Source organism: Arachis hypogaea, chromosome 9, assembly GCF_003086295.3.
Source record: "Arachis hypogaea cultivar Tifrunner chromosome 9, arahy.Tifrunner.gnm2.J5K5, whole genome shotgun sequence".
In the NCBI taxonomy this organism is placed as follows: Eukaryota; Viridiplantae; Streptophyta; class Magnoliopsida; order Fabales; family Fabaceae; genus Arachis; species Arachis hypogaea.
The window spans coordinates 155,864-167,041 of NC_092044.1; the positions used below are offsets into that span (position 1 = coordinate 155,864).

The 11,178-nt window shown below is 33.1% G+C and overlaps 2 protein-coding genes across 5 annotated transcripts; one reads left to right on the forward strand and one right to left on the reverse strand.

The window, feature by feature from the left end:
* The first annotated feature begins 142 nt into the window (after positions 1-142).
* On the forward strand, positions 143-2,593 carry LOC112712728 (triacylglycerol lipase 2-like). The gene is made up of 9 exons (XM_025765661.3): positions 143-361; positions 468-575; positions 716-856; positions 1,193-1,303; positions 1,396-1,539; positions 1,648-1,688; positions 1,773-1,855; positions 1,960-2,055; positions 2,274-2,593. The coding sequence occupies exons 1-9, from the start codon at positions 182-184 to the stop codon at positions 2,591-2,593; spliced, it is 1,224 nt and encodes a 407-aa protein (XP_025621446.1). The 5' UTR covers positions 143-181.
* A 1,062-nt stretch (positions 2,594-3,655) lies between these two features.
* LOC112709672 (uncharacterized) lies at positions 3,656-10,695 on the reverse strand. 4 transcript variants are annotated; one of them, XM_025761563.2, is made up of 8 exons: positions 9,783-10,695; positions 8,285-8,838; positions 6,851-6,943; positions 6,671-6,758; positions 6,479-6,543; positions 4,215-4,283; positions 4,082-4,131; positions 3,656-3,973 (listed from the first exon to the last, which is right to left on the reverse strand). In XM_025761563.2, the coding sequence occupies exons 3-8, from the start codon at positions 6,926-6,928 to the stop codon at positions 3,844-3,846; spliced, it is 480 nt and encodes a 159-aa protein (XP_025617348.1). In that variant the 5' UTR covers positions 6,929-6,943; positions 8,285-8,838; positions 9,783-10,695; the 3' UTR covers positions 3,656-3,843. The 4 variants fall into 4 exon arrangements, with proteins under 4 accessions (XP_025617348.1, XP_072058319.1, XP_025617349.1 ...); XM_072202218.1 differs by having other exon boundaries at positions 6,680-6,758; positions 9,783-10,021; XM_025761564.3 differs by lacking the exon at positions 8,285-8,838 and having other exon boundaries at positions 6,680-6,758; positions 9,783-10,024.
* Positions 10,696-11,178: the final 483 nt, after the last annotated feature.

Here is an 11,178-nt window from a genome sequence, read left to right on the forward strand (position 1 = left end):
TAGCACAATGGCAAATAAAAAATTAGCCATTGATCACAGCTTTAAGAACACTTTATAACTCCACCCCGAGAAAGAAAATGTTAAAACTAGTAAGGTGAAAAGCATATATATATTCTCAATCTTCGTCTTTGCACGTCAAAAGTTTTTTGAAGACGCATTGGAACATAATAACACATTATCAATGGCCAATATTGTTACTAGTTTGCTTCTGGTATTATTGATTCGCATTACACCAGTGCATGGGAGAAAACCACTGCAAGAAAATAATGAATTGCCAGCATCGTCGTCTATTGCTGCAGCAGATACCGGTATTTGCAAAATAATGGTAGAGAAAAACGGTTACACTTGTGAAGAACACAAGGTGCATATTATTACTTACTGTATTAAGTTTATTCCCATGTATACCATTGGAGGTATTTATTTTTTGAAGGAAATTTCTTTTTTTTTTTTTTGTTGAACTCGATCAGGTTACGACAGAAGATGGTTACATCCTTAGTCTGCAGAGGATGCCGAAGGCGCGATCCGGTAAGGCAGCAAACAAGCCACCAGTTTTCTTGCAACATGGACTCTTTGTGGTAAGTTGTGTTACTGCAATAGAGATATGAGAAGTTGGGTAATGTTATAAAGACAAAAAAAATAAGTCAGACTTATCTTATTTAACATTCATTAATTATAGACAATTATATTTATTTTGTTTTAATTATATTTTTTCCAGGATGGTATAATATGGTTGTACAACAATCCAAAAGAATCATTGGGATATATCTTAGCGGACAACGGCTATGATGTGTGGATTGCCAATTCTCGTGGGTCAAGATATAGCAAAGGCCATACATCACTTGCTCCTGATGAAACGGTTAATTTTTATTTTTTTTATATTGAATAAATACACTTAACTAGTCCTCTTCATGTTTCATATAAGATATAAATTTACATTTGATTTTGAAATTCGACACCAAACAAGACTGGAGGAAGATAATGGAACTTGCTTGTTTGGGAAGGTCGTTCACTTTGTCAGATTATGAAACTTCTGTCAGATTTAAAATAAGTATAGACTTGAAGATAAATCCAGACATAATTTAGTATCGAATTTGGAGAAAATCAAAGCGACTTCATTTGGCACACGAACACTCTTACAGCTTGTGTAAATTTTAACTACTAGATTTGAGCTAATTTATTGTGTTATTAATAGGCATATTGGGATTGGTCATGGGATCAGTTACTGAGTTACGATCTTCCTGCTTCAGTTGGATATGTATTCAAACATACCGGTCAAAAAATGCACTACGTGGGTCATTCCTTGGTGAGTTCTGGTTTTTACTTTTTTGTTATCTTATTTAAATCATCCTACTATACATATGTGTGTGTATGAATAACCATAACATGGAATTTCAGGGTACTTTAATAGGTTTAGGTGCATTCTCCGAAAATCAACTATTGAATATGTTGAGATCAGCGGCATTACTTAGTCCAATTGCTCATTTGAATCATATTACTTCACCACCATCAAAGATTGCTGGTGACCTTTTCATGGCAGATGTAAGATACACATAAATCACACAAATTAAATATACTCTACTTGAGCAATGAAAATGTCAACAAATACAAAATAACAAAATTATTCTCTTTTCTTGATATTTTTTACAGAAAGCTTACTGGTTAGGCATTTGCAAAATCGTTCCCAACGAGTAATAAAAAGAACCTTATGTTGAGTTTTCACTTCTTATCTTTTTCAAAACTTTTCACTACTAATATGCTCTTCTAATGAATAGGGCAATTGCATCCAAACTTTTGAAGAAAATTTGCAAAGCACTAAAACCGAGGGACTGTTCAAATATGTTAGATCTTTTTACAGGTACTTGTATCATTGGAATGATGAATTTCAGACACTTTATTCATATATATGTTGATTCCACTAAAATAAGGCGTTATTTTGAAGTTTATTAATCAAAATTTTAGGTCCCAATTGCTGCATAAATGGTTCAAGACTGGAATTAATTGCTACTTATGAACCACAAGCATCATCAACGAAGAATTTGATACATCTATCACAAAGTAAGTATTTCAAGTAGATAATAATATTTGAGAATTTTGTTATTGAAGGGTATTTTTTATTAGGTATTCTATGTTGAAAGTCTTATCTTATTGATAATTTTATTTTATAAAATTTAAATAACAAGATATTGTTTGATTTGAAGCATTTTATTTATATTTTTATAAAATTCTAAATTGATGAACTAATGTTTCTTCATATATGGCTTCAATTTGAATAGATATAAGAACAGGGAAAATTACAAAGTATAACTATGGACATCGAGAAGAAAATATACAACACTATGGACAACCTAATCCTCCTCCTTATGATATGGCTAGCATTCCAAAAGAATTCCCACTTTTCTTTGGTTATGGAGGGACAGACATGTTAGCTGATGTAACGGATGTCCAAATTTTGCTGTCGGAGCTCAAAGATCATGACAGGAATAAGCTCGTGCAGGTGTTTATCAAAGACTATGCTCATGGTGATTTTGTTATGGCTGTCAATGCTCACAAACTTGTTTATGATCCCCTTATGTCTTTCTTCGCTGCTAATTGATATTGTACATCAAATCTTGTAAAAGTAGGTTTCATTTCAAGGTTTCAATAAAGCAAAATACTCATTCAACAATGCAAAACTAGTTAACTACTTTTGACAACCACAACTACGGAAAAGAAAATACGTATAAAAAGTATAAAATAGAAATATATACAGTAAAAGAGTCATAAGGCTAGCTTGTGGAAAGACCATTAAACTGGTTTTTTGTTTTTGAAATAAAAAGCTCAACATAACAAGGTGGAGTATCAACATCTCAAGAGAAAAGTATTAAACAGATAAAATAAACTAATTTTTAATCATCTTTGACAATACCCATCGACCTGTTAACTACTCCTACAATACCTGATTCTTGATTCCTGAAAATTCTGTCATTCCTACGTAAACTTACAGCCATTAAATTGGTTCTAAGGCTAAAACGACCAAATAAAATAAAATCATGTCTTTCAAATCAAGACACATATAGTAAATATATTAGTAGTGAGAAAAAACAAATCTTATCAGAATGAACATAGAAAATAACATAAATTTGTCAGTAATGTGATGATGATGCTGGTAGTGATGAGTAAGCCGTAGAAGAAGGGTAATTTGAAATTTTTGGATAATTTTGTAGAGTTTGAACAGTTGTCATATTGAGCCAATTTTTCATGGGTACAACTTTAATTCTCTTGTTTTGTGGATAAATTTATCGTGTCCAAATCTTTTATAGTTAGAAATGACTATTTAATTATAGAGAAATCTTAGAGAGCTATCAGAATTTATTATTTTTGTCCATCACTTAACCATCAACTCAATTCTTTTAGTCTAGTTTCTCTAGTTTAGTAATCCATCAATATACTTTATCCCATACTTTTAAATATTGATAGCTAACAATGATAAAAAATAATAAATTCTGATAATCTTCTAACATTCCTCTTAATTATATTTATAAATTAAAAAAAAATTATTAATTACAATATATTTTTTTTATGATTATGATCTTTATTTCCTTTTAGGAGAGTAATCAAACTATTTAGGAAGGTATGCGTAACTACTAATAAAAAGTATATAGAAAAAATGATGCCGTTTTAAAATAAATTAAAAATGTTATATTTTAACATTTGATAGGGACAAAAGTATATAATTTAGAAATAGAGAACACAAATAGTATTATATAATTATATCTGAAGATGGAATATATTTCCCTCTAAATTATGCTCCATTCTAGTCTAAAGGAAAACATCTGCAACCTTTACAAAAAGCTTTGCATTACATTAACTTGAAGGTTCTTGTGTAGAAACCATTGCGCAACGAAGTTCAACTAGTGCGACTGCTTCATTAATTGCATCCATCACTTCTAGTTTGCCTCTAGTAACAGCTTCATCCATTGGAGTCCTCTCATGACTGAAAACATGATGCATTATGAAAAAGGGATGCATGAGAAAAAGTAAAGCACCGCATAGATACATACATACATTTTGAAACGCTTCAAACTCAAGTAACGTGACAAACCTGTTCAAAACACCAACATTAGCTCCAGCCATGATTAACTTTTTCACAACCTGAAACAACACTTGCCTGTTATAAGAAAGAAACCATCATATGTGAAATAAGGAGGGATGCTCTTATTACAAAACAGTATTACCTCAACATGTCCATTGAGACAAGCCCAGTGAAGAGGTGTATTCTTTTCCTCGTTTGCAACATTAAGATCCTGTCGTTCAAACACCCATTTTTAAACCCCCATCTTGTGCAAGAGCATAGGTGGAGAGGGAAACATGAGAGAAATATAAAAGGATTCGAGAGTCAATTTCCACATTTCATTTACCCCTTACTTTAGACGAATTGATTCTTAAACTCTCATAGTTTGCAATCTAATTCTCATTCCTTTCAAAGCAGTGTGGATACTTTATCTAGTTAATTGATGTAGCACATCCCATGAATGACATTCCCAACATTTAAAACGGATTCTTTAAGTCTTTCCTAGTGCTACTTTATATGTGGGATTAGGATGAATTACATGCATTCATCAACAAGTACAGTCAAATAGGGTAAAAGATGAAATAAATATCAAGTAAATCATGTCTGATTTTTCCTAGACCGAAGCATACCAAAATGTACAAGCTATAGATTGATCCACTGGAAACACTCTAATTAAACACAACAGTTACAAACATTGGTGTTTTTATTTGCAGGGAGTGGACACAAAAATTCTCATATATATTATTTGGTAAAACAAAGTAAAAAATTGTTCGAACTGCTTTCTGAAAGTGATAACACTATTACTTGTAAACAAGGGAAAAAAATTAATTGTAATGAACAAAAGTCACACAATTAGTGTCTGATAACATCGTTCTTAAAATCTAAAATTACTACAATAAACGTAATAATATTAACAAGATTGAAACTCAGAATCTGCAAAATCCTCAAATAATGAAATGTTATATAGTTTTTTGGATAACGTTTTGTTTAAGTCCCTAATGATTAGATTAAGCCCTAATTTTATCCCTAATGTTTGAACCACCTTATTTTTATATCAAACATCTTATTATTGTCCTCCAGTCAAAATTCAACCTTTTTCTTCCAAAAATACCCTTTTTTATCCTTCATCATCATCGACTATTTATTCTTCTTCTCCAACCAACCAAGTACCATATTACCACAACCACCAGTCCACCACCATGCAACTGCCACTTCATTCTCTTTCTCAAATCCAACCCTCATGGCTTATCTCCCCCCTATCTTTCTCCTCTCCTTTCATTGAACAATATGACCTTAATTTGATAATTTCCTTCGCCTGACAGCCATAAAATGTACCATTATCCATTCCATTACGTATTGTGGTCCTTCTCCTGTACCTTCATGTTTCATGAACTCACGCTCAAACTAAAGCCACCACCATGCAACACCACTGTTTTGAACACGTTCACCCATTTCCCATAACACCCTCCTTCTCGCACATCCCATACTTTTCCTCCCCCTTCTCTCCATTTTGGAACCTTGCTTCACCCCCTCGCCAACTCCAGGTCCCTCTCGGCTCTCATGGCCAAACAACTCCACTGTTATGTCATCATCTGCAATCCACAACACCTACTTCAAAACAAAGCTTGCTGCATTCTACGCTTCATATGGCTGAAATGAGAGAAGCAAACAATATATCTGACGAAATTTCGTCAAAGAACTTGTTTTTTCTGGAACTCAATGATCATAGGTTATGCTTGTAAAGTTTTCTGTTGAGGTTTAAGTACAGGGATATGTTTGCTAAGTTTGGTGAACTGGGGATTGAGAGGTAGTGTTTGATGAAATGCCTTAAAGGGATTTGAGTTCATGAATACTCTCATGTCAAGGTATGTGAAGAATGGTGAAGCAAGCTGAGGTAACAAATAGGACAGCTGAAAAAGTTAGTGGGGAGGGCACGAGTGAGGGATGAATTCTGATATAGGAGAGACGACTGAGTGTATACAAGGTGGGACAAAGGAAATCAATAGGGCAGAAAAGGATCTAGGTTGGGCATGACCTTAGGAGAGTGGTAGTCTCTCAAATGCTACCTTGTTTCTTTCCTTTCAGTACTTAGTTCTTCAATGAATACAAAGACTGGGAAGGTATCACCTAGAAATCTTCCACCTGCTCTGTTTATTATCCAGTCTCTCTTCCACTCTTTCTTCCACTCCCTTCCATCATTCTATACTACATCTTCTACTCTTCTGCTGCTACTACAGCAGAACATCACTGAACATGATTTGACACCACTAAATTGGAAAGTGCAAAGATAAAAAGTGGTGACGGCCAATTGAGTGATTTGCTATAGGACAGAAAACAACTTTCCATACAGTGGTAATTGAACAATGACTTAATTGAGATGATAAAAAAGACAGCAATAAAAAGAATATTTATGAAAAAGCCACTCACCACACCTTGACCAATTAAGTACTCCACAATTTCAATATGCCCATTAGCAGCAGCCATATGAAGAGCTGTATTCATATATTAAAGGAGCAAAGTTAACTACAAATGGAAGGTAAAGTGCATCATAACCACTTCGTTTTCTTAAATTTGGTTATCCATGCCAGAGTTACTAATTTTGTATAACCATATATATACCTGTCCTACCCTGTTCATCCTTGGAATCAAGAGGAACACCATTAGATGCTAAGATCACAACATCATCCATGTCATCATACCTCGCGGCCTTCAAAACATTCAATACTTCACATTCAGATTCATGCTAACTGAAAGAGTTTATGTGTAGCAAACAATAAAATGGTAGAAGTTTGTCATTACCTCAAGCAAGGCTTCCACATTCGCTGACATCATTTCAGGCAGTGCTTGCACTGCTGTATTTGCCTCTGCCTCATCCATTTTCAGTCCACTTCACTGTTCAAGCCAAAGAAAAAACATGAATCCAAAAATCTATATTGGTGTGTTTGGAAGGTGGGCTGAATTTTATTTGACCATGTTGGTAGGTACAAGGTTAAGAATAGCATAAAATTCCTCTGACTGAATTTTATTTGACCATGTTGGTAGGTACACGGTTCCTTGGAATTAACATTCCTGTGTTTGGTAAAATGGAATATTCTTGGGCATTTTATGCTATTTAACTAAAATAGCCCTAATAATTTTAACTAAAAAATTAGCATCTGCCAAAATTAACATTATTAAGTTAAAAAATACCATCCTAAAAACATGACAACACTAACTCAAAAATCAGTAACTTAAAATCAACAATTTAACTAGAAGAAAATGATATTACCTACAAAGGCAACAATATTTACTACATAAATAAAACTTTAATCTCACAAATTATACCAAGGTAAAGAATTAACAATTAACAATAATATTATATAAATGGACAATTCTATTGGAATTTGTTAATTTACATGTTTATGATGATGTTATATAAAAGGACATTTTCTAATTAATCTTACTAACTATTGTGACCCTCAAACCTATATACTTAACTTAATTTCCAAACTATGCCCAAAACCCACTTATCCAAGATTGAACCAATTTCCTATTTATTCCATAACTACAAATTACCTAACTTTATTCTTTACCCATTCGTCAACTTATCTCCTAATCTCAGAATTCACTCACCTTAAAACTCAAGGATTTAGAAACAACTAATCCACCTACCAAGGGGCAATGGGCCTCAACCAGCATCATTATAATCATTCTATCATCAATTAATCATCACCAAAATCATGAGATAACCAAGTCCATCACACATAATCCCTACTTACTTTCATTTAAATATTAGAAAAAATTTGACATAACCTCCCCTAAAACTTGGACATATTTCCTTTAAGGTTCCATTAAAACCAACCATTCCTCGACAATTTCTCAACCTCTAATACGTTAAAAAGATTTTCAAATCAACTTTCATTATTATAATCATGAACCATAAACAAATTCCTTTTGGATTTCCAACCTAGAAATTTAGCACCAATCATGATCTCAACACCACATTAAACTCCAATTAAACTAACATAACCATCAATCCTCAACCACCACCACAATCAACCATAATTAGGCTTTCTATATTCATAAACTTGAGTAATCATAAACCATTCATGACCATCGTCAATCATAAAAATTAGATCAATCAAACTCTCATTAAAGGTAAACAATCCATAAAACAATCATCAACCCGTACATACTCTTTTATTAAACTTGCAATTGTAAATAAAAATGCTTTAGTTTAAAAGAAACCCGTACCTCAATTTGACTAATTTTTTGTGTGTGGTGCAGAAAATGAAGGTGGCTGCAGTGGTGTTGACCAGCAGTGCAGCTGTAGGGACAGCTGTAGAGGTGTGGAATCCGGCTCTGCAGCAACAAGGCAGAAGCAGAACAGAGAGGGCAAACCGCAGTGGCAAAGACCAAACAGTGTGGCCGCAGTGGTGCAGCAGCTCTCTCACAGCCGTCATCCTCACCTTCTTCCTCTGTTTCCCTCCCTTTCCATTCTTTTATTTTAGTTCTTTCTTTCTCCCTCTACTCTCTTAGGGTGTCTGTGATTTAATGTGATTACAGTTTGAAGTGGGTCCAGCTACTCTTGGAGACTCGTGCCTCGGTTCATCTTAGAGTAGGGATGTCAACGGGGCGGGGCGGAGCCGGGGATGCCTCCCTGCAACCTGTCCCCAAACCCTGATCTGCTCCCCGTCCCTGTCCCCGTTCCCAATCCCCATTGTGGGGGAATATTTACCCCCATCCCCATTCCCTGCTTCCCCGCAATCCCAGCAGGCCCCATTCCCCATCTCTATAATGGATCATTTCTATGAAATTTTTTAAAAAAAATTGATAAAAAAATCATAAAACAGTGAACAACATACAAATATATCTTGACCAATATTACAAAATACAAATCAATTGAAATTCAATATCATGTCCAAAAAGATAAAATAACACATCATAGTATTTCTCAATAGTTTTAACACAAATTAAATTTCTAAAAATGTCCATAAAACAAAGTCTTCACCTTCAAACATTGTCTCATTACCAAAGTACAACTTCCAACAAACAACTCCAAATTCTCTTTTAAAACAACAGAATACATAAATATGTTAACATATATCATAAACAAGCCATTACCGACTAAGAAGCCTTAGCCACCCAAATAATTTCAAAATAATATTTACTAGGAGCACAGATTTAAAAGGAAAAGGGCTAAACAGTAACAGAATATTAGGCATAGCATTAATCTAGTGAGGCAATGACTACCACCATTCTTATTCCTTAATGTTTATATTCAGGAGAAAACATTGGGCAACCTAAGACATGGCTAAGACAAGCAAGTTGCTTACTCCATTTATTTTTTACTTAAATGTGCAAGTTGTCATTTGCACTTGATTCAACCCATTTCAAATATATCCGTACATGATTTTTTTTTTCTTATCCCATTTTCTTCAGAAAAAATTTAAAAAAGAGAGGAAAAAAGATAGGGGGAGGGGGCAGAAAAAAGAAGGCATGGAAGAAGAATGCAACACAAACCTAACAACAGAAGAAATAAATATGCTACAAGTCTCAGGAATCCTGAAGATCACTAATACAAACATTTTTCACTTCACATGTAAATCAAAGTAGTGTATTTTTAGACCCTGTAACTTCCACTAAGTTTCACTTTCACATTTGAGAATTGAGATACCAAGTGTAAAAAATTTAACCCAAGAAGAATAAACCCGAAGTGTAATAGATTACAGAGAGGGAGAAAGTATCCAACCTGAAGTGGAAGAGGAGGAGGAGGTACGACCGGCGGCTTCTTTCGAGCGGACGCGAGAACGGAGCAATGGCAAAGAGGAGAGCACGGAGCAGCGGCAGAGGAGAATGGACGCGGTGGAGAAGAGAATGGACGCGGCGGTGAGTGGAGCGGGTAGCTGCAGACAGAGGGAACGGACTGATACTAGATCTAGGTTTCTTCACCAGAATTTTATTCTCCAACATAAAATTTGAAATTTTAATAATATTTTAAAAAATATTTGTTTAATATAAATATTAAGACATAATTTAATTTAATTTTGATTTTTCTTTTAAATGTAGCTTTAGAGATAAGAAAAGAGATAAATGAAAATTAGAATAAAGATTTATATATGAAATGACTAAAACATCTATAATAAAAAAAAATTATTTAAGGTAGTTAGGCAAATTTACAAATTTTGAAAATTAATGAAAACAGGATGGAAATTTTTACGTGGATTTCTAGACTAATTTTGATAGAATTTTGTTTTATATTTCTATTTTTACGTTAATTTTTTTAAATTTTTATTTAGAACAATTTTCGCATAAATTTTGCACATCGAAGAGTTTTGTCATTTTTTTAGATTCAATTCGGACCACCTTATTTTGTTAAATAAGTAGAATTTGGTTTTTTTTTAATTTATAAAATTATAAGATTAAAATTAAAAAAAATCTACAAAACTTGTTGTACTAACCCATGAAAATATTATTGTGTAGAAATCAATTATTTTTAATTTAAATTTTTAATTAATCAATCATAATAAGTCTCAAAAAAAAATTAACGAGCCTAAATTATTTACCCACATTTCTTAATTTCTTATCATAATTCATAACCTAGCCACCATTAAACAATGAACATTGATATTAGAAATGTTCCGCTGTGTTAACATTGTTCTCTTGAAAAAAATTAGTTTGGCATCTTTTATATAGCAAAGAGAAGTTTTAAGTTCAAATGATGATAGCTAAATATTTATCTGATACTTCACTTTGAGAGTTGTGCATAACCCATTTTATACTTGATCAAAAAAGCTAGCAGATAACTTAAAAAAGAGTATTTTTGATGTATTAAACCGTTGGATTAATATTTTTAGTTTAACAAATAAAAATTAGAGGGCCCTTTGCGAATGAATGTTCCTTATATTTATATTAGTAATTTAGATTTCAAGGTACAAGATGTTTGGAAGGATAGGAGGTGATGTTTAGAGAAGTATTATTCTTCTATTTTGGATAATGTGTAGATTGAACTCGACAGATACAATTTTATTGTTCAATGTGGACCACAAACTGATTGGATTTGGAGATATTCTAACTTTTATACCGCTAAGAATGAATATGAATGGGTTGCACAAATGATTTTTTATAACAATAATTGATCGTGAATG

Excerpts from the sequence above, each read along its gene's own strand:
- LOC112712728 (XM_025765661.3), top strand. The coding sequence starts at position 182 with ATGGCCAATATTGTTACTAGTTTGCTTCTGGTATTATTGATTCGCATT. Across the intron at positions 1,856-1,959 it reads TATGTTAGATCTTTTTACAG|GTCCCAATTGCTGCATAAAT; the intron begins GTACTTGTATCA and ends TCAAAATTTTAG. Across the intron at positions 2,056-2,273 it reads TTTGATACATCTATCACAAA|ATATAAGAACAGGGAAAATT; the intron begins GTAAGTATTTCA and ends CAATTTGAATAG.
- LOC112709672 (XM_025761563.2), bottom strand. The coding sequence starts at position 6,928 with ATGGATGAGGCAGAGGCAAATACAGCAGTGCAAGCACTGCCTGAAATG. Across the intron at positions 6,759-6,850 it reads ATGTGGAAGCCTTGCTTGAG|GCCGCGAGGTATGATGACAT; the intron begins GTAATGACAAAC and ends AATGTTTTGAAG. Across the intron at positions 6,544-6,670 it reads GGATGAACAGGGTAGGACAG|CTCTTCATATGGCTGCTGCT; the intron begins GTATATATATGG and ends ATATGAATACAG.